This window comes from Sciurus carolinensis, unplaced genomic scaffold (assembly GCF_902686445.1).
Source record: "Sciurus carolinensis unplaced genomic scaffold, mSciCar1.2, whole genome shotgun sequence".
Lineage (NCBI taxonomy): Eukaryota > Metazoa > Chordata > Mammalia > Rodentia > Sciuridae > Sciurus > Sciurus carolinensis.
Window position 1 is genome coordinate 577,609 of NW_025920210.1, and position 22,187 is coordinate 599,795.

A 22,187-nucleotide genomic window follows, 5' to 3' on the forward strand; every position below is an offset into this window, starting at 1 on the left:
AAAAAGATAGAAGTTGGAGACCTCACACTTTCTGCCTTCAACACATGCTACAGAGCTAGATACCAAACCAGTACAGCACCAGTGTAGAAAGACCAGTGGAACAGAAGAGGCAACCCATAAATCAAGCCAGTTCAGCTTTGAAAAGGGTGCTGAGACCACCCAGTGGGGGGAAGAGTAGTCCCTGCAGAAAATGGGGCGGAACCACTGGATTCTTACATGGAAAGAAAAATCCATGCCTCACACCATACATATGAAATCAAATCAAACAGAGCAGAGACTCAAATGCAGGAGTTAAAGCTATAAGACTCTTACAAGAAAACTTAAGGAGAATAAATCTTTGTGATCTTGGAGGATTAGGCAATGATGCCCAAAACCAAGCAAGGAAAGAAAAAAAAGAAGATGAATTGGACTTCATCAAAGTTAAAAATTTCTGTGCTTCAAGGAAAACCTTTGAGAGACTGAAAAGAGGATCCACAGAATGAGAGAAAATATGTGCAGAGCATGTATTGGATGATGGATTTGTATGCAGATTATACAAAGGACTCTCAGAACTCAAGAGCAAAAGAGAATGCTATCAAAACGTGGGTAGATGGGGCCGGGGTTATGGCTCAGTGGTGGAGCGCTGGCCTCGCATGTGTGGGGCACTGGGTTCGACCCGCAGCACCACATAAAAAATAAATAAATAAATAAAAAGGTACTGTGTCTTAAAAAAAAATTGTGGGTAGAAGAACCGAGCAGACATTTCTCCAAAGAGGACACACGGATGGCTAACGAACACAGGAGAACACACTCAGCATCCTTGGGCCTCTGGAAAAATCCAAAGGAAAAGCCCAGCAAGACACCTCTTCTCACCTAACAGGATGCTCAGAGCAGAGCAAAAGTCAGAAACAGCAGGTGCTGGTGAGAGAGTGCGGCTGCCGGAGCCCTTGAGCCTGGCCGGCAGAACACAGAGCGGCACACGCGCTCTGCAGACCTTTAGCTGTTCCTCAAAGAGCGGCAGTCCCCAGGGGCCAGCAATGTTGCCCTGGCTGTATACTCCAGGGACTCGAAAACATACACCCACGCGAAAGGTGGTGAAAGGTGGCATTGTTTACAGTAGGCAAGAAGAGAAAACAACCCAAGTGTCCACCACCAGCTGAGGGGATAAGCAAAGTGTGGTCTAGTCACAGGTCCAACCCAGCCCTGAAGATCTGTTCCAGGGCATGCCAGGGGCTCCAGAGAGGGGCAGTTCACAGGCTCCATCAGCTGACGGAGATGAGGCCAGTTCAGGACCTGGTGCTACATGCTGACTGTGGGGTTGGCATTCACCCAGCTGGTCCCAAAGTCCGTCTGCAGTCCAGGACCTGTGCCTTTCCAAGGCTGTGTCCAATCTGGACCCTGGTAGGAGTGCTCCCCAGGTGGAGCCTGGGGACAGGCTTGCTGTCTGAGTGGCAGCCCTGCAGCAGCTGGTCCATCTGCTCCCTGCAGCCTCCTCACTGTAATGGGCTCACAGGGCCATCCTCATTCCTGGCCCAGGGGCAGGAACAAGTAGGTGTCCTCCCTGCTCCTGACTGGGGTGGTGTACCCCCAGATGGCAGCAGGGCCTCTGTGGAAGGACGGCATCCCTTCCTGACCCCACTCAACACAGCTTCCTCCCCCACCTGGGGTGGTGCCCAGTGAGACAGGCTTCCTGCCTTCTTTCCAAATACCCACCGCTTCCTCCTTTTCTGGGGGCCCTGGAACTCTGCCTGTCTCTGGAGTCTCACTCCCACCCGACACCAGCACCCTGTCTGGGGCTGCTCGGCAGCAGCACACGCTGCACACATGTCCCTGCCCCAGGCCACTGCACCGCACCATTCACATACATGTGTATAGGCATGCACTAAGCCACACATGCCATTTGCACACGTCAGTTTGCATGCATATGTAAGCACAGCACACACCATAGCAGGTGTGCATACCACATGCATGCACATACTATACCCACATGCATCAAACCACATGCACGTGTGACAATTAACATAGCCAATATACACACATCTGCACACACTATCACGTCTGCACACACATGAACTACATGCGCACATATCACACTCAATTGCACACGCACATGCTTACACAAACATGCACCCCCGCACGCACCTGGTGAGCCACATGGCCCTGGGGACCTAACTCCTCCATTTCCAGAGTGGCTGTACCCTTGCGAAGCAGCTATGTAATTCCCTGACCAGCAGCTCTCTGAAGTCGCAAGCTGCACTCAGACAAGGACGCTGACACTCCAGGAAGGGAGTGCCTGACCTTCGAGGGCACAGGGAGGTCACCCAGGCACCTAGCTCGGGTCTCTTCCTCTGCTTCCAGCCAGACTGCCATCCTGAATCGCGGCCCCCCAGGGGGTGGGCCTGGCCACAGCCTGGGTGTCAGGCTCTGGGGTTCAGCCCTGGACTCATGCCAGCCAGGCTGCTCCAGCTGCACACCCAGGCCTCCCCAGCCGGCCTCCACCGATGCCAGGGTCCTCAGGGCTGGCTCCTCCCCCGACACCTCATCCTCTGTCCTCTGCATGGCAGCTGCTGGGCCACAGCACAGCCCTTCTGTGGGTCATCAGACAAGTGTGTGCGAGGTGGACCTCCTGTGCCTTTGGGCAGGGTGGGTCCGGTACCCTGACCAAGTATACATGGAGAAAAAAATCGCCGGCAGGGCAGCGGTGGGCTGCGAAGCTGGGCCAGGGGCACAGAACCCACTGGGAGGGGCGGGACACCACGTGGGACAGCTGTCAGCAGGAGAACGGAGGCTGTGGGAAGCAGGTGGCCTGGCGGGAGGGAGGGTCAGCTTGTGGGCCTGGCGGGAGGGCGGGCCTGGCTTGTGGGCCTGGCGGGAGGGCGGGCCTGGCGGGAGGGCGGGCCTGGCTTGTGGGCCTGGCGGGAGGGAGGGCCTGGCTTGTGGGTCTGGCGGGAGGGAGGGTCTGGCGGGAGGGCGGGCCTGGCTTGTGGGCCTGGCGGGAGGGAGGGCCTGGCGGGAGGGAGGGCCTGGCTTGTGGACCTGGCGGGAGGGAGGGCCTGGCTTGTGGACCTGGCGGGAGGGAGGACCTGGCGGGAGGGAGGACCTGGCGGGAGGGAGGGCCTGGCTTGTGGGCCTGGCGGGAGGGAGGGCCTGGCTTGTGGGTCTGGCGGGAGGGAGGGCCTGGCTTGTGGGCCTGGCGGGAGGGAGGGCCTAGCTTGTGGGTCTGGCGGGAGGGAGGACCTGGTGGGAGGGAGGGCCTGGCTTGTGGGCCTGGCGGGAGGGAGGGCCTGGTGGGAGGGAGGGCCTGGCTTGTGGGCCTGGCGGGAGGGAGGGCCTGGCGGGAGGGAGGACCTGGCGGGAGGGAGGGCCTGGCTTGTGGGCCTGGCGGGAGGGAGGACCTGGCGGGAGGGAGGGCCTGGCTTGTGGGCCTGGCGGGAGGGAGGACCTGGCGGGAGGGAGGGCCTGGCTTGTGGGCCTGGCGGGAGGGAGGGCCTGGCGGGAGGGAGGGCCTGGCTTGTGGGCCTGGCGGGAGGGAGGGCCTGGCGGGAGGGAGGGCCTGGCTTGTGGGTCTGGCGGGAGGGAGGGCCTGGCTTGTGGACCTGGCGGGAGGGAGGGCCTAGCTTGTGGGTCTGGCGGGAGGGAGGGCCTGGCGGGAGGGAGGGCCTGGCTTGTGGGCCTGGCGGGAGGGAGGGCCTGGCGGGAGGGAGGGCCTGGCTTGTGGACCTGGCGGGAGGGAGGGCCTGGCTTGTGGACCTGGCGGGAGGGAGGACCTGGCGGGAGGGAGGACCTGGCGGGAGGGAGGGCCTGGCTTGTGGGTCTGGCGGGAGGGAGGGCCTGGCTTGTGGACCTGGCGGGAGGGAGGACCTGGCTTGTGGGTCTGGCGGGAGGGAGGGCCTGGCGGGAGGGAGGGCCTGGCTTGTGGGTCTGGCGGGAGGGAGGGCCTGGCTTGTGGGCCTGGCGGGAGGGAGGGCCTAGCTTGTGGGTCTGGCGGGAGGGAGGACCTGGTGGGAGGGAGGGCCTGGCTTGTGGGTCTGGCGGGAGGGAGGGCCTGGCTTGTGGGCCTGGCGGGAGGGAGGGCCTAGCTTGTGGGTCTGGCGGGAGGGAGGACCTGGTGGGAGGGAGGGCCTGGCTTGTGGGCCTGGCGGGAGGGAGGGCCTGGCGGGAGGGAGGGCCTGGCTTGTGGGCCTGGCGGGAGGGAGGGCCTGGCGGGAGGGAGGGCCTGGCTTGTGGGCCTGGCGGGAGGGAGGACCTGGCGGGAGGGAGGGCCTGGCTTGTGGGCCTGGCGGGAGGGAGGACCTGGCGGGAGGGAGGGCCTGGCTTGTGGGCCTGGCGGGAGGGAGGACCTGGCGGGAGGGAGGGCCTGGCTTGTGGGCCGGGCGGGAGGGGGGGCCTGGCGGGAGGGAGGGCCTGGCTTGTGGGTCTGGCGGGAGGGAGGGCCTGGCTTGTGGACCTGGCGGGAGGGAGGGCCTAGCTTGTGGGTCTGGCGGGAGGGAGGGCCTGGCGGGAGGGAGGGCCTGGCTTGTGGGCCTGGCGGGAGGGAGGGCCTGGCGGGAGGGAGGGCCTGGCTTGTGGACCTGGCGGGAGGGAGGGCCTGGCTTGTGGACCTGGCGGGAGGGAGGACCTGGCGGGAGGGAGGGCCTGGCGGGAGGGAGGGCCTGGCTTGTGGGCCTGGCGGGAGGGAGGGCCTGGCTTGTGGACCTGGCGGGAGGGAGGACCTGGCTTGTGGGTCTGGCGGGAGGGAGGGCCTGGCGGGAGGGAGGGCCTGGCTTGTGGGTCTGGCGGGAGGGAGGGCCTGGCTTGTGGGCCTGGCGGGAGGGAGGGCCTAGCTTGTGGACCTGGCGGGAGGGAGGACCTGGTGGGAGGGAGGGCCTGGCTTGTGGGCCTGGCGGGAGGGAGGGCCTGGCGGGAGGGAGGGCCTGGCTTGTGGGTCTGGCGGGAGGGAGGGACTGGCTTGTGGGTCTGGCGGGAGGGAGGGCCTGGCGGGAGGGAGGGCCTGGCTTGTGGGCCTGGCGGGAGGGCGGGCCTGGCTTGTGGGCCTGGCGGAGGGAGGGCCTGGCCGGGCTGCCCTGCTATGACCCCCACCCTCACTGGCACAGGGAGGTCTGGGATGAGTGGCAGCCGGCACCCCAAAGCGAGTGGACAGTTCTCGTGGGGACAGAGGAGGCCCTTCCCCCAAGGCGTCTGCCTTCCTGTCTGAATCAAGTCACTGCTTCGCTGGATTCTGAGCTGTCACCAGGGCTTCCTCAAACACGGAAAGTGAGGCCTAGGACCTCTGCCACCCAGCAATGTGCCAGGGACGTGCAGGGACCGCAGCCACGTCCCGCACAGCAGTGCAGGGCAAAAGTCTTCAGCCGGGGGACCAGGAGGGGCCCACTCTGGCCGTCTACTCAGCGGGGCCCTGGAGGTCCGAGCCAGAGGAGTTAGGTCAGAAAAGGAGGTCAGGGGAGAGTGACCCTGCCACTCTTCATGGCTGGTATCAACCTGCCCCCGGAAGATTCCAAGGGGCGAACAGGGTGCACGCACACACACACACACACACACAACCATGAACACACACCCATGCACACACACACAAACACACACACACATACTATGCACACACACCCATGCGCACACACACACCCACACCCACATACCTACACACACATCTACCCACATACCCACCCACCTACACTCCCCACACACTCACACCCCCCACACACCTACACACCACACACACGCACACCACACACACGCACATCCTTCACAGTGCAATAAGCAAAATTGCAGGATACAGGATCAAAACACAAAGACTATCTTTCTACCATTTTTGTGGGGCTACTGGGATTGAACCCAGGGGCACTCTACCACTGAACTACATCCCTGGCCCTTTCTACTCTTCATTTTGAGGCAGAGTCTTGCTAAGACTGGCCTTGAACTTTGATCATCCTGTCTCAGCCTCCCAAGTTGCTAAGATTACAGTGTGCACCACGGCACCTGACACAATGTATCTTTAAAGATTAGTGATGAGCAACCTGAAAAGGGAATTAAGGAAGCAACTCCGTTTACAATAGCATCAGAAAGACGAACCCTTGGGAATACGTCAGCCAGAGTGCGAGCCCCATGTCCTGAGAGCCGCAGCACACCACTGGGCACAGAAAGCACGCTCCATCCCGGCCCTCGCGGGAGACGCTGTGGCTGGCCGGGCAAGGCCTTCCCAAAGTAGCCCGCAGCTGCGCTGCGACCCCATCGGAAGCTCAACTGGCTTTTTGCAGCAATAGAAAAGAGACCTAAAATTTGTGTAGAATTGCAAGGGAGGGTGGTGTTGGCCACATTCCACTGTCGTGTTGTGTGCGTGTATGACTATGTAACAATGGGTCCCATCAGCATGTGCTAACGTGATGCACCAACGGGGCAAAAGTGGAATTGCAAGGGACCCCAAATAGCCAAAACGACTCTGGGAGAGAAATCCAAAGGAGGGACACACACTGCCCAAAACATCCTCCAAAGCCCCAACAATCAAAATAGTGTGGTATTTACAAAAATATAGACACACAGGCCAATGGAATGGAATTGGCCCACTGATTCTTGACCAGGATGCCAAGATCATTCAAGAAGGAGAGGACAACATTTTCAACAAAAGGTACGTGAATGATAAGATTCCACATGCGAGGAGTGTGCCTGGATCCCCACTTCATAGCAAATACACAAAGAAGCTCCAAATGGCTCTCTCGCATTGCCTGAAGGTAAGAGAGAAAGCATAGCTGTACATCTATCTCTGCGAGTCAGGGTTAGGAAATGCTTACTTTGATAGGATATCTAAATTAATTGGACTTCGCCAAAGGTAAGCTCTTTTGTGCATCAAAGGCCATTGTCACAAAAGTGATACACAATGGGAGGGCATATTTGCAAATCATAAATCTGATGTGTCTAGTATTCAGAATATATGAGAAACACATGTAACTCAAGGATTAGAAGACAAATGAGTCAATTAAAAAATGGGCCACGGACTTGAAGAGATGTTTCTTCAAAGGTGACATACAGAAGACCATGAGCACAGGGAACATGCTCAACACCACCGCCATTAGGCACGCACAAATAAGACACAGCAGATGCCTCTTCAGGTACACCAGGTGGCTAAGAAGTAAAAACGAGTGTTGCCAAGGACGTAGGAAGCCGGCATTCTGCTGCACTGCCGTGGGAATGCAAAGCGGTTCAGGCACTGTGGAAAACATTTGGTGGCTCCTCGAAAAGCTAAGTACAGAATGAGCAAATGACCCAGCAATTCCACTCCTGATTTTATTCCCCAGAGATTCAAAAACAGGTATTCAAAGAAATGCTTGCTGAAGAGTGTTCTTAGCAGTACTATTCACAAGAGTCAAAAGGTGGAGACGACCCTGGTGCCCACCAACTGGGAGCAATGTAGTCCATCCTTACAGGGAGAGCGATCGTCCACTAAAAGCAAGGGAGTGCTGACATGCCGCTACAGGCGTCCCTTGAAACACCACATCGGGGGAAGAAGCCCCGCCACAAAAGCCGCACAGTGAACAATTAGGCTGTCGGAAATGTCCACAACAGGAAACTCCAGAGGCATGGGCAGCAGGCCAGTGGCCACTGGCTGGAGGGAGAGGAGGACCTGGAGGGACCACTCATGGGGTTTCCTTTAGGGTGACGAAGACTTTCTGGAACTAGAGGTGGTGGTCGTAGGATTCTATGCATGTGCTAAGTGCACCAGAATCACATGCTTAAAAGTGATTTCGATTATATGGTTTTCCTCAGTTTTTTTAAAAGCCATAAAACCTTCCATTTTGTATGTGTTCTCTCTCCCACGATCCCCCCTCCATCTCTCTCTCTCCATCTTTGTCTCCCTATCTCTGTTTCCCTGTCTCTCTGCCTGTGTCTGTCTCTGTCTCCGTGTCCATGTCTCTCTTTGTCTCCCTACCTGTCTCTCCCTGTCTGTCTCCTTGTCTCTCTGTCTCAGTCTCTCTTTGTCTGCCTCTGTCTCTCTATCTGTCTCTTCCTGTGTCTCTCCGCCTGTATCTGAGATCCAGACTCCAGGCTGTCAAGAAGTCTCCTGTGGAGTAAGCCCTCCGTGGTGTCCAGCTGGGCTGGCCTCACGTGGACACAGGCAGCTGCAGCTGACCAGCAGGCTGGGACGGCACATGGTGGTTGCTCTAACCACTACATTGCAGGTTAATTGCTCTTTGGCAGCCGCTAACCCACGCCCAGCCCTCCCACCGTCCTCTCCTTCCAGACCACCCGCAGCCGCAGCTCCTCTCCCTTCCTGGGGTTTTCTCCAGGCAGCCCTGCCTCCGGGACCACTCACCGTCCCTGGGGAGGTGGCGGCGCCCCCAGGGACCCTTCCTCTGCATCCCCGGCCAGCCCGCCCTCCCCACAGGCTTCCCGGGGCCCCGAGGGGATGGCGTGGCGGCGGGCCGGTACCTTTGTCCAGCACGGGCCCGAAGATGGCCAGGCTGCCCCCCACGGTGGTGCAGTTCCAGCGGCGGCCGCGGAACTGGTGCTGGCACTCCTGGACGCCCAGCCTGACGCCCTCGGCCACGCTGGGCATGGTCTCCACGTGGTTTCTGCAGAAGCGCAGCTGCTTGGGCACCAGGCCTGGGATGCTGGCGCAGAGGACGGGGTGCGTGCTCAGAGAGGAGTGCTGGGGCCCGATGGCCAGTGACCTAGCGAGGAGGACAGGCGGTTAGGGCCAGCTGGAGTCAGCGGGGAGGCTGCACTGCCCCAGGCTCAGACGGACCCTTGGTCTTGGGCCACTCGGGTGCCGAGGAGCAGGACACTTTTGCTAGGAAGGAAACCCAGTATCAAGGAGCCAGGGCACTGCCCACCCAGTACCCGAGACGGCCCAGAACAAACCGGCCAGGCGGGGGTGAAGAGGGCCTGCACTCCCACCCTTTGGAATGCAGGGATCCCCGTCACATCGGGACCCAGGCGGGGGCCCCCAAAACCTTTGGAGGATGCAGACTAGAATCACTGGCCACTAAGGGGCCTTGAGGTGGACCGCAGGGCAGGTGGCCCAGGTCTGTGCAGGGTTCCTAGGAGGGGCACCTTAGGGTCCAGGAGGAGAAAGACCCGCTTCTGGAGTAGGGTGTGATTCAGGGCAAGAATCACACGAAACCCGTTCCTGCCCATGTGTGGCTGTTTACCCCAAAGGTACAAGACACATGCCCTCCATAGGTGTGTTCAAGAGACCGCGCCCATTGGCATCCAGGGCAGGGACTGGCTCCTGGATCTCCCAAGATGCCGGATCTGCAGATGCTCAAGTCCCCTGCATAAAGTGGCACATCGTGCCCCCAAACTAGACCGTCTCTAGATCCCCGACACACTGCCCGGCACACGTAGCACTGTGCGCATAGCTGCCACGCTGTCGTTCAGGGGGCAGGACGGGGGAAGGTCTGCACACGTTCAAGGCAGGTGCAATTTTCTCCCAAATATGTCAGTCCTCAGTTAACTCTGCACATGCAGAGGCCCTGGATGCTGGCCCAACCCTGCCAAATTGCACCTGGATTTAAAAGAAAGATTTGCCAAGACCTTTTGGAGAAGGGTGGGGATGGGGGGAACAGAAAGAGGTTCCAGTGGGTCCACCCGCCCATGGATGCAGCCACCCTGTCTGTTGCCTTCAGACTCCACTCATGGTGACACGGGTCCCCTTGTGCAGGTCACTCAGGCGTGTGGGTCTGCCACGCTTCCCACAGGCCCCTCCCCGGTGGACACTGGTGCCCCTGGGAGGGCTGGCTCTGGCACACCGGGCGGCACCTCGGTCTCAGAGTCACTAGCTTTGCCCCCCAAGTCCCTGCACATCTCTCTTAGGTTCAGCTCAGGGTCCACCTGCCCACAGGGGATGGGAATGGCTCACATTTTCCTCTCTGGGAACAGACCATGGAGACCACCTAAGTGTCCATGCTAGTGCTGGACGCACCATATGGGTGTTCTGGGTGTGGCCTGAGAGGCACGTGGCAGGACAGAGGACAACTTCTTCTTTCTTTCTCCTTGGCACCAGGGCCTCCCGTATGCTTGGCAAGCTCTACGCTGAGCTACCACTGCACCACACCTTGTGAAAATTCTATTTCGAAATAGGGTCCTGCCAAGTTGCCCAGGCTGACCTCTAACTTGCAATCCTCCTACCTCAGCTGGGTTACAGCTGGGGTCACAGGCACGGGCCAGCACACCCAGCGGAAGGAAAGCTTTCCACCTGGGGCCCTGGCTCAGGGGCTGAGACACAGGGAAGGGGGCCAGGATCGGGGTCCCTGCCCTCAAGATGGGAAAGCAGAGGGGCAGGCCAGTGCCCCAGAGCACAGAGAGGGAGAGGCTGAACCAGGGAGGCGTGTGGGTCTGCACCTCATGCTCCCTGTACTCTTGGCTGACCACACTGAAAACCAGAGGCCGGAGACCTAACTACCTCAGGCCCACTGCTGGGCACTGCCGACCTCCTGTAGCAAGGAGTCGTGAAAAGCCCCAGCCACTCCCTCGCTGCCTCAGCCCTCCCTCCGGTCCAGCTGTCCAGCAGGACCACCTTGTCCCAGGACACGCCCACCTGTGCAGACTAAGCAGAGACTCCCGTGGCCTCAGTATCACTTCCCTTAGGCATCCACACCTCCATCACCTGCTGTGCCACCCTCTCCACCCCGGTTTCTATGTCCCCCACCCTGATGACCACTTAGGCTTCCTGCGGGCCTCCCTTCTGGCCTCCCTCCTGGCCCCCTCCTGGGCTCCCTCCTGGACGTGGTGATGTGGCTCTGAACTCAGGCTGTGCATTTTCCTCCAGGGCTCTGGCTGCACAGGCAGCCTGAGGTATTGGAATGACACTCAGCCGTGAACGGAAGGTCTCAAGGAGAGTGGGCCTGAGAACCCAGTGGCCGGGGGTCTCCTGGGGGCCAGCACACAGGGCAGGCAGACTGGGGGAGATGCCTGGGCAGCTTCAGGCTCCTCCTGTGTCTCCCTCTGGCTGGCCCTGCTCATGGTTTTCCAGGCTGCCTGAACGGGCAGGGGGTGCACAGGGAGCTGTCCATGGGGCTGAGTACCACGGGAGCCAGGAGCCCAGGTGGGTGCGGTGAGGCTGGGGGCTTGACCCTCCAGGACCAGGGGCCTTCCGTCTGCTCGGGCACGAGCTGGTGTCCTGCTGGACCTCCCTCCACTCCATGGACCAGTGTGCTTCGCCTCCACCCCTTCCATGCAGCCACCGCACACACGGGATGCTAGTCAGCAATGTGCATGACCTTGTGGCCGGGAGAGAAGGGGTTGGTGTGTACATAAAGCCACAGGGAAGGGCGGAGGGCGGGATGCTCCCGGCAGAGCAGAAGGTGGGGCATGGACCTGTGGTGTTCCTGGTTCAAGTTCTGCATCTTTTCTGATGTTTGACAATCTTCCTGACTGAAAGTTCCTGGGAATACTTTTGTAGGCTGTGGCTCCAATCTGAGAGCTTTTCCGAAAAGGCCAGGTCCGGAGGCCCATGGAACCTGTTCTTTTTCTCTTTGGTTACCCACAGCCACCAGGGAAGGGGAGAACTGTATCTGCCTGTCCATCCGCCCGTCCGTGCAGGAAGGAAGCTGCTATTGAGTGTTTTGTTGACTGGAGCTGTAGAACAAGCGGAGACTACAGCAATCTGTTCAGACAGAAATGTGGACTCGCCTCTCCAGCTGGGCTCACTGTGGGCACTGCTCCTGGGCCTGTGACCATTCCTGCAGGACAGGCGGCGTCCGCTGCTGGATGCTGGAGGCCACATCTCACTCCGGGGCTGCTGATGAGGGGCGGAGAGTGAGCTGATGGAGGCTACGACTCTGCAGCTTCTGCAGACAGGACGGAGCCTGCAGTCCGAGTGCTTCCCCGCCTGTCGGGGTCTGGTCAGGACAGGCTGGGAGGGGCTCTGTGGAGGAGTCCGGGGGGGCCCTTCTGGGTGCTGTGCTCCCCTCACCGCCTGGCAGGCTCACCACCTCCGCACCACCGTGCCCGGGGCTGCAGCTGCTCTGGTTCCACCAAGGCTGACGTCTTGTGCTTGGGAGGCTTCTCTGGACCCCAGGGCCCTTTGAGTTAAGGTCCCCACGCCATTCCTCCATCCCAGGGAGCTGGGCTGCCAGGAAGCCCTGGCACTGAGTCCCCAGAGAGCAGGGAGCTGGGAGGGGCTCCCACCAGACCAGGGAGAGGCTGGGAGGGCCAAGGTGGCCCTTCAGCCTCCAGATTTCAGCTGGCCTTGACAACAGCATACAAAACACCATTCGGAAGTAAACTGTGCACACCGTCCTTCCCTTCCCCAGAGTCCCCAGGATCCAAACTCCCAGTCCAGGGAGAAGACGGGTGTCCCTAATGGATCAATACCTGCAAAGTCACCATCTGCAGCACCCTCTGGGAGAACATGGGGGCTCTGGCTTGGCACTGGGGCCAGGAGGGGTGCCTGAAGGGCCTCCTGTGGGAGCTATGGCCAGGGCAGTGGTGCTGAGTGGCAGAGGGCTTCACAAGCTGAAAAGAGCCCTGCCCAGGACAGCATGGCGTAGGCAGGTCTCCAGGCTGCTCTCAGGACACGTTCTCAGGACGCACAGAGCGTGAGTCAGACGCCACCTGGGCTCCCAGGCCAGCCACACGAACACGGAGAGTCTGCATTGGTGGATGAGGTGCCCAGTACTAAGGAGGGAGCAGGTGGAGAGCAGTCACCAGGGACCACGAGCGAGGCTTTGATGGCCAAGAGTGGTCAGGTTCGAACCCTGACCCGGTCACTCACCAGTCCTTGATGAACGCCAACAAGCAGCCCCAGGACTGGGTGCTGGGTGCGTCCTCCTCAAGTGCTGGCCCAGGAGGGATGAGCAGAACATGGGCACAGGAGGACCCAGACGTGCGGACAGCAGGTTCCCGCCCGCCGGTGCCCCTCCGCTCACCGACACTTGGCTGAGTTCCTACACGATTTTAGAGGAGCAGGGGCAGTTGTGTGCCTGAGATGAGCCTGCCTGCTCCCTGCCGCGGTGTGGCTGCTGCCCCTCCATCAGAGCGGAGGGCAGGCCCTGTGCCCGCCCGTGGCAGGTAGAAACGAGACGTCATTCTCACGTCTGTCTTGGAGTGCGGGAGGGGTCCTCCTCCACGGCTGCCCCGAGCCTTAGCAGCCATGTAACGTGAGATCTGGGGACCTGCCTCCCAGGGCTCCCCACCTCAACTCTCCTGCTGCCACTGGACGGCTGGCTGCTCTGCACCCAGGGAATCTGGCCTGGAGAGTGGACAGCACCTTGCCTCACCCTCATCTCCAAATTCTGCACGTCCACAATCTGACAGGACCCCAACTTCCCCATTGCGAGGCCCAGAACTGTGCTTCGGATGCCCCAGCGGAATCCTGCTGATGGAGGCCAGTGTCGGACTATCTGGGTTCCTGAGGCCTCGCTGTACTCTCTGGGTCTTCTCCGAAGCCCAGATTCACCTGGCAGTTGCTGGCCCTGAGGAGGGTCCATACTCCAGGAACACAGAATGACCACTGGAGCTGAGAAGGGCCCTGGACCATGGTCAGCCAGGACTCAGGGCGTGGGTCCTATAGCCAGCAACTGCCCTTCAACCAGGCAGATGAGGCTGGAGAAAGGCTCTTCCCTAGCCCCACTGATAACTTGACTTTGGCCTCCTGAGATCTGAGCTGTGGTTGCAGACAGGCCCGTGAGCCTCTGGCATCCCCTGGGCCTGGTCCCTGTCCCACAGCAGCAGGAGCCAAGGGTTTACCACCTCCCTTCTCCACACTCACACTGGACACCCCACCTCCCTGAGTCCAGCACCCTCTAAGCTTCTTGGGCCCAATGGGGAGAAGACACGTGTTGGGGCGGGACGCAGCTCCTCCAGCGCCCTGTGCAAGCTTCAGGATGCAAGCTGCCCACGTGGTCCTCGTGTGGACAGTCCTCCTGCCACGCCTGTGCCACAGTGCCCAGCTTTGCTGTGCTACCTTGGTGCCTCCAATCCCCACTGCTCCGGCCACTTGTGACTGTCCCCAGCTGCTGCCTCTTTCCCATTTCCCAGGTGACCCCTGGGCGGAGCTCATGGACGATGCCCCGTCTCCCGTGGTGTGGCTCCCTCCAACACACAACGCAGGCAGGGACGTCTGGAGAGCCTCCTGGAGCCTGTGCCATGATCTCGGTGAGGACAGCAGAACCGGCTTCCAGCGCACTGGACCCGAGGTCCTCCCCTTCCAATAGCCTACAGTGACCCTACGAGGTGTCAGGCCCTGGTCTGTGCATAACATTTATGCATGAGTCTGACATCAATGACCTGGCTCTGCAGCACCCACAGAGGCCACCACGGCGGAGGACTAGACCGTCACCAGGAGGCCCATGCCCTGCACTGCACATTTGCATATTGGGGCAGTCCTTGGGGGAGGTAAGGATGGTGGCCCCCAACTGTCAGGGGTGGCCCCCACCCAGGCTGGTCTACTCTGGCCTGTCCTTTGAGACTCTTGGAGCCTCAGCTGAACTGGGTGGTCCCTGGGTTAGAGCAGCTCCTTGCAGGGGTCCCAAGACAGCAGCACCTGAGAGTGTTTAAGACAAGCTGAATTCTGAGACTGATTCTGACTAGATGTCCCAAGATGCCAACGGCTGGTGGGCAGACTAGAAAGACGTGAGTCCAAATGCAAAATGTGTTTGCCCTCCACAGACCTGAGTCAATTCCACAGGGGTCCCACAGCCCCTGCCATCTGTCCTCCTGCTCCCCCCAGCCCATCTCCACGGAGGCAGCCACGAGTGTCCAGATGTCCAGACCCCCAACTTGCCCTCTGGAGGACGAAGGATGCCACAGAGAGCTAGGTGCATCAGGCTGATGCATAGGCAGGGGCACATCTGACCCTGATTCTGGCAGGTGCCCCAAGAGACATCTACAGGCCCAGCAGCCAAACTGGAGGCCTTCAGCCTCTCCAACACCAGCCCAGCCCTGGAGGAGCCCGGCGCCCCCAACCCGCCCGGCTTCCGCGGGCTTCCAGTGAACGCTCCTGTCTCTCACCACCTCTCATACAGGTGCTTCAGAGGACGCACACCAGTGTCCACACAGGGCTGAGGCCTTCATTCGAGGTCACTCCCTGAAGGACCACGCTGTCCTGGCTCAGTCACACCCTCGGCTTGCCAGGCGAGCACTGGCGGCATCTGGACTCAGTCAGTCCCCACTCCCACCTGCCCCCTGCCTTCCCTCCGTCCAGGTCACAGAGAGGTCCCTCCCTGCCCCAGGGACAGTGGGAACAGCAGGACAGGAGGGCCCTGCCCAGCCCCTGGGGAGAGGAGGAGGCTGGCCCGCTGCACCCATTCCTTGCACCTGGCCTGGTGAGTCACCTGGTGAGGAATTCGCTCCGGCTCCCTCTCACTGCCAGCCGTGCCTGGGAGGTGTGCACAGCCCCTGTGCCCAGCTGTTCCCGGCCGCGCTAGGCGCTACTGCCCCACCGTCACAGTGCCCCGTCCCCCAAGCCCCCAAACTCTGTGTCCCACATGGAACACGCCGCTGTGCCTTCCTCTGGAATCGCAGCCTGGAGAGACCACCCCGGCAGAAAGGGCCAACACCAGGCTTGGGCCAGTGCCAGGCCTGAGCACCACGGAGCGGAGCCAGCCCCACGGTCACCACCGAGAGGGGCCCAGCAACCAGACGCTGTTTAGCAATGACAGGAACCTCGGAAAGCAGAATTCAGCCTCTCGCTCCTTATGAGAGACGTCTCTCCTCATGAGAGAGAGAAACAGGAGCAACCGTGAGGAGCCTGCGCGGGGTGCTGGGGTCACAGAGGCCTGTCCTCCTGTGGGAGGCTGCTGGGGTCAGAGAGGCCTGTCCTCCTGTGCGAGGCTGCTGGGGTCACAGAGGCCTGTCCTCCTGTGGGAGGCTGCTGGGGTCACAGAGGCCTGTCCTCCTGTGCGAGGCTGCTGGGGTCACAGAGGCCTGTCCTCCTGTGGGAGGCTGCTGGGGTCACAGAGGCCTGTCCTCCTGTGGGAGGCTGCTGGGGTCACAGAGGCCTGTCCTCCTGTGGGAGGCTGCTGGGGTCACAGAGGCCTGTCCTCCTGTGGGAGGCTGCTGGGGTCACAGAGGCCTGTCCTCCTGTGGGAGGCTGCTGGGGTCACAGAGGTCTGTCCTCCTGTGCGAGGCTGCTGGGGTCACAGAGGCCTGTCCTCCTGTGGGAGGGTGCTGGGGTCACAGAGGCCTGTCTTCCTGTGGGAGGCTGCTGGGGTCACAGTGGTCTGTCCTCCTGTGGGAGGCTGCTGGGGTCAGAGAGGCCTGTCCTCCTGTGGGAGGCTGCTGGGGTCACAGAGGCCTGTCCTCCTGTGCGAGGCTGCTGGGGTCACAGAGGCCTGTCCTCCTGTGGGAGGCTGCTGGGGTCAGAGAGGCCTGTCCTCCTGTGCGAGGCTGCTGGGGTCACAGAGGCCTGTCCTCCTGTGGGAGGCTGCTGGGGTCACAGAGGCCTGTCCTCCTGTGGGAGGCTGCTGGGGTCACAGAGGCCTGTCCTCCTGTGGGAGGCTGCTGGGGTCACAGAGGCCTGTCCTCCTGTGGGAGGCTGCTGGGGTCAGAGAGGCCTGTCCTCCTGTGGGAGGGTGCTGGGGTCACAGAGGCCTGTCCTCCTGTGGGAGGCTGCTGGGGTCACAGTGGTCTGTCCTCCTGTGGGAGGCTGCTGGGGTCACAGAGGCCTGTCCTCCTGTGCGAGGCTGCTGTGGTCACAGAGGCCTGTCCTCCTGTGGGAGGCTGCTGGGGTCACAGAGGCCTGTCCTCCTGTGGGAGGCTGCTGGGGTCACAGTGGTCTGTCCTCCTGTGCGAGGCTGCTGGGGTCACAGAGGCCTGTCCTCCTGTGGGAGGCTGCTGGGGTCAGAGAGGTCTGTCCTCCTGTGGGAGGCTGCTGGGGTCACAGAGGCCTGTCCTCCTGTGGGAGGCTGCTGGGGTCACAGAGGCCTGTCCTCCTGTGGGAGGCTGCTGGGGTCACAGGTGTGCCTTGCGGTCTCTCGTTCACGCTGTAGTTTTCTGGGTTTCAGTCGCACTGGCTTTGAACGGGAGGCCTCTGCCTTTGGCGCGTGCAATGCTTTCTGGAAAGCGGACTCTTCTCCTCACTCACGGTTTCAGCCGCGGCCGCTGCCGCATGAGCCACACCCGCAACCCGCAAGCACTAATGGTTTTCTCTCCTCCCCTGGCTCCTGTTGAAGTGCCGGGCACCTGGCCAGGGGTACAGCAGAGATGCGGGCTGTGACATGCTGGAGGAAGGAGGCCAGCCCAGGACTCCGTGGCGGGCAGCTGGCCAGCCCAGCCTGGGCCAGCGCTGGCCTCTTGGGCCGAGGGCCCCCTGCTTCTGTTGGGTCTATGTGTATCGTACTCTCCACGTGTCTCGGCTCTGGTGGCATTTAGCTCAGGCCAGGCTCCGTCACGCGGGACTTGCAGGCCGCCTTGTGCCTGTGGACGTGGGGGTGCGGGTAGCCCAGGGGTCCCAGCCTCGGGGAGGCTGCGGCACCCTAGCAATCCTCCCAGGGCTGGAGGCTGCAAGGCCCTTTCTGCAGCACCGTTTGGCAAAGGCAGAGCGCTGTGCAGCAGGGGCACAGCTCTGTGCGGGCACGCGGTGGGGGAGGGGACCCAGGTGCAAGCAGGGCACTACCCGCATGCGTCACGCAGGCTGGGGCAGGGAGAGGGGCTGGCAGAGGCGCTGAGGCCAGCGGTGTGGCTCCGGGCTAGATGTGACTCCAGCTCACCGGTCACTGTGACAGCCCGGCCCTGCCCGGCTCCTGCCAGCCCTCCTGTCTGTCCGACAAGGTGGTCAGCTCTCGATCTGCTCAAGGCTCCAGGACAGGGCTGGGGAGGGGGCGGGGCCTGCAGCACTCCCAGGGCTGCAGGGCTCCTCTGACCTCAGTGGGGCCAGCCCCTGCCCACGCAGCTCTGCGGGGGTCGCACTAGCAGGAGAGCTGTGTGCCCTGGCCCTGCGGGTGCCTCCCGGGCTCTGGCCCTCACCGACCTCCTCCCACATCTGCATCTGGGGTAGGAGGCGCCTCTCCTGTCTTACCCTAGGCTGGCACAGGCCTGGACCTAGGTAGGCAGGATACGGCTGCTCTGCCCAGCCCTGAGGGAGCCGGGGGCAGGGGGGCTCTGTTGCAGAGGCCTGGTGCGGCCGTCTTCTCCCTGTGGTGCAGAGGCCTGGTGCGGCCGTCTTCTCCCTGTGGTGCAGAGGCCTGCAGGCCGTCTTCTCCCTGTGGTGCAGAGGCCTGGTGCGGCCGTCTTCTCCCTGTGGTGCAGAGGCCTGGTGTGGCCGTCTTCTCCCTGTGGTGCAGAGGCCTGCAGGCCGTCTTCTCCCTGTGGTGCAGAGGCCTGGTGTGGCCGTCTTCTCCCTGTGGTGCAGAGGCCTGCAGGCCGTCTTCTCCCTGTGGTGCAGAGGCCTGCAGGCCGTCTTCTCCCTGTGGTGCAGAGGCCTGGTGTGGCCGTCTTCTCCCTGTGGTGCAGAGGCCTGCAGGCCGTCTTCTCCCTGTGGTGCAGAGGCCTGGTGCGGCCGTCTTCTCCCTGTGGTGCAGAGGCCTGGTGTGGCCGTCTTCTCCCTGTGGTGCAGAGGCCTGCAGGCCGTCTTCTCCCTGTGGTGCAGAGGCCTGGTGTGGCCGTCTTCTCCCTGTGGTGCAGAGGCCTGCAGGCCGTCTGCTCCCTGTGGTGCAGAGGCCTGGTGCGGCCGTCTTCTCCCTGTGGTGCAGAGGCCTGCAGGCCGTCTTCTCCCTGTGGTGCAGAGGCCTGGTGCGGCCGTCTTCTCCCTGTGGTGCAGAGGCCTGGTGCGGCCGTCTTCTCCCTGTGGTGCAGAGGCCTGCAGGCCGTCTTCTCCCTGTGGTGCAGAGGCCTGGTGTGGCCGTCTTCTCCCTGTGGTGCAGAGGCCTGGTGCGGCCGTCTTCTCCCTGTGGTGCAGCCCCGTCTTCTCCCTGTGGTGCAGAGGCCTGGTGCGGCCGTCTTCTCCCTGTGGTGCAGCCAGGCCTGCAGGCCGTCTTCTCCCTGTGGTGCAGCCAGGCCTGCAGGCCGTCTTCTCCCTGTGGTGCAGAGGCCTGGTGTGGCCGTCTTCTCCCTGTGGTGCAGAGGCCTGGTGTGGCCGTCTTCTCCCTGTGGTGCAGAGGCCTGGTGCGGCCGTCTTCTCCCTGTGGTGCAGAGGCCTGGTGCGGCCGTCTTCTCCCTGTGGTGCAGAGGCCTGCAGGCCGTCTTCTCCCTGTGGTGCAGAGGCCTGGTGCGGCCGTCTTCTCCCTGTGGTGCAGCCAGGCCTGCAGGCCGTCTTCTCCCTGTGGTGCAGAGGCCTGGTGTGGCCGTCTTCTCCCTGTGGTGCAGCCAGGCCTGCAGGCCGTCTTCTCCCTGTGGTGCAGAGGCCTGGTGCGGCCGTCTTCTCCCTGTGGTGCAGAGGCCTGCAGGCCGTCTTCTCCCTGTGGTGCAGAGGCCTGGTGTGGCCGTCTTCTCCCTGTGGTGCAGCCAGGCCTGCAGGCCGTCTTCTCCCTGTGGTGCAGAGGCCTGGTGTGGCCGTCTTCTCCCTGTGGTGCAGAGGCCTGGTGCGGCCGTCTTCTCCCTGTGGTGCAGAGGCCTGGTGTGGCCGTCTTCTCCCTGTGGTGCAGCCAGGCCTGCAGGCCGTCTTCTCCCTGTGGTGCAGAGGCCTGGTGTGGCCATCTTCTCCCTGTGTGCAGAGGCCTGGTGTGGCCGTCTTCTCCCTGTGGTGCAGAGGCCTGGTGCGGCCGTCTTCTCCCTGTGGTGCAGAGGCCTGGTGTGGCCGTCTTCTCCCTGTGGTGCAGAGGCCTGGTGCGGCCGTCTTCTCCCTGTGGTGCAGCCAGGCCTGCAGGCCGTCTTCTCCCTGTGGTGCAGAGGCCTGGTGCGGCCGTCTTCTCCCTGTGTGCAGAGGCCTGGTGTGGCCGTCTTCTCCCTGTGGTGCAGCCAGGCCTGCAGGCCGTCTTCTCCCTGTGGTGCAGAGGCCTGGTGTGGCCGTCTTCTCCCTGTGGTGCAGCCAGGCCTGCAGGCCGTCTTCTCCCTGTGGTGCAGAGGCCTGGTGTGGCCGTCTTCTCCCTGTGTGCAGAGGCCTGGTGCGGCCGTCTTCTCCCTGTGGTGCAGCCAGGCCTGCAGGCCGTCTTCTCCCTGTGGTGCAGAGGCCTGGTGTGGCCGTCTTCTCCCTATGTGCAGAGGCCTGGTGCGGCCGTCTTCTCCCTGTGGTGCAGCCAGGCCTGCAGGCCGTCTTCTCCCTGTGGTGCAGAGGCCTGGTGCGGCCGTCTTCTCCCTGTGGTGCAGAGGCCTGGTGCGGCCGTCTTCTCCCTGTGGTGCAGAGGCCTGGTGCGGCCGTCTTCTCCCTGTGGTGCAGAGGCCTGGTGTGGCCGTCTTCTCCCTGTGTGCAGAGGCCTGGTGTGGCCGTCTTCTCCCTGTGGTGCAGAGGCCTGCAGACCGTCTTCTCCCTGTGGTGCAGAGGCCTGCAGGCCGTCTTCTCCCTGTGGTGCAGCCAGGCCTGCAGGCTGTCTGTCCCCTCTGACGGGTCTTCTGGCTCAGGACCTTTTCACGGGCAAGACGTGACTCCATCCTCAGACCCGTGACCAAGTGTGGGCTGTCCACCCTCTCAGTGGATGGATGACCAAGAAGCCTGTCCTCACCAGCAGGGGCTGCCAGAGGCCCGCTGCTCCAAGACCCCGGGTTTTGGTTTCCCTTTTCATCCGTGGGCTGCACTTCGTGATGGCCAAAGCACCTTCTGAGCTGGGGCTCCCGGTTCCCTGGGGTCGGGGTCACCGCCTCCCTCCCCAGGCTGCACGGCCCTGCCGGGCCCTCCCAGCCAGTGCCTGGTCCTGCCCACCGGGCCAGCGGATTACTGACACATACCTGGACGAGTCCCGGCAGGCGGGGAGGCTCCCGAGCCGGCGGCCATGCCTTTGCCAGCCTTCCGGGCGGGAGCAGCACGTTTTGCTAGGGAAGGAATGTGGAGGTGGCAATGTGCGAGACACCTCCAGGGTGTCACCGGGGACCCAGAGGGAGACTGAGGCAGAGGAGAGGCCGGGCCCCGAGCCTCAGGGCTGGGAATTCGACAACCAGTGGGATGGGCGGGTAGTGACAGCATCAAACTGGGTCCTCCATCCTCCCAAGTTCAGGTGCAGGGTCCGTTTCCACAGGAAAGACCCTTGGTCCACTCATCCTTCATCCTTCGTTCAACACGGCCTTCCTCGCGGCTGCAGAGGTGAAGGGCAGGACGAGGAGAGGAGCACAGGGACTCCAGGTGACTGGGCAGCCCCTCATCCTGTCCCCGCCTCATGTGCAGGTGACCACGGGCCATTCCCAAGGAGGGACACACCCTGTGTGAGCAGGTGTCAGGGCGTGGGGCAAATTCACGCCTCAGCCATGCCAGGCCTGGGGCCTGCACCTTCCGCCCGGGCCCTCGGCACACGTGGTGCTCAGCCACCTGTCCTCCAACTGTGGATTCAGGGGGTCGGTGTCCATCAGGAGGGCTGTGGGCACCAGAGGCGGTAGCCTGTGGCTCTGCTCTGGCCGTGTCTGTGGCCAGCTCCGGCTCCCTGCTTCCCGTCCTCAGCTGCAGGTTCTGCAGCACACGGTCTCCCGGGCACCATTGCGGGCATCCAGCTGTAGGAAGCCTTTCTCCACTCTGAGCCCAAGTCAAGAGATGCCAAACGGGCTTCTCCTGAAACCTCTCACAACCTTCTCCCGTCCATCAACTTCTCTCAACAGGGGCAAACGTAAACCTCTGAGGACAGGGGCGTGTGGGAAGACCCCCCTTAGGGAGGTGGTCCGGGCAGGCTGCGACACGGAGGCGCTCTGCCGACACCAGTTGCTTCTGGCAAAGGGCGCGGGATGTGTGGCTCGGCTGCCATGGCACCAGGAGCTCTTCTTCCAGTTCCTGTTTGTCTCTTCCTGACAACTGACCAGTTGCTCACAGACAGGCTCTGGAGAGTGAACCAGGCATCGAGAAGTGCTGACCATGTTTCTGGATGCAGGTAACAACTCTGAGTCCTGCCTCCTCCATCCTGAGTCACACCATGTGAAGGCGGTGCAGCTGCCTAGGCTGGAGGTTGGTACACTCTGGAAGAAGTGGCCACCAGGCCATCGACGGTCCCCAGATACTGTATCCGGTGTGACTATACCACCCATCCATCACCTCATCCATCGACTGATTACAAAGAGGCTAGAAGGCTTGTGCAAATACACATCGTTTGAACAGGGGAGAAGGCACGGAGCCTAGAGAAATGGGGCAGTAGCCTGGGAGAAGCAGCCCCAGGCAGGCTCCCGGGCGCCGCCCAGGAGGGAGAGCTAGGTGAGCTGGGAGCTCT

At 62.0% G+C, this 22,187-nt stretch overlaps 1 protein-coding gene across 1 annotated transcript in view; it reads right to left on the bottom strand.

The window, feature by feature from the left end:
• Nucleotides 1–22,187, bottom strand: part of Wnt3a (Wnt family member 3A) — a 44,287-nt gene that overhangs the window by 17,588 nt on the left and 4,512 nt on the right. The window contains 1 exon segment of the mRNA XM_047537977.1: nucleotides 8,398–8,639. Coding sequence (XP_047393933.1) covers nucleotides 8,398–8,639 — 242 coding nt within the window.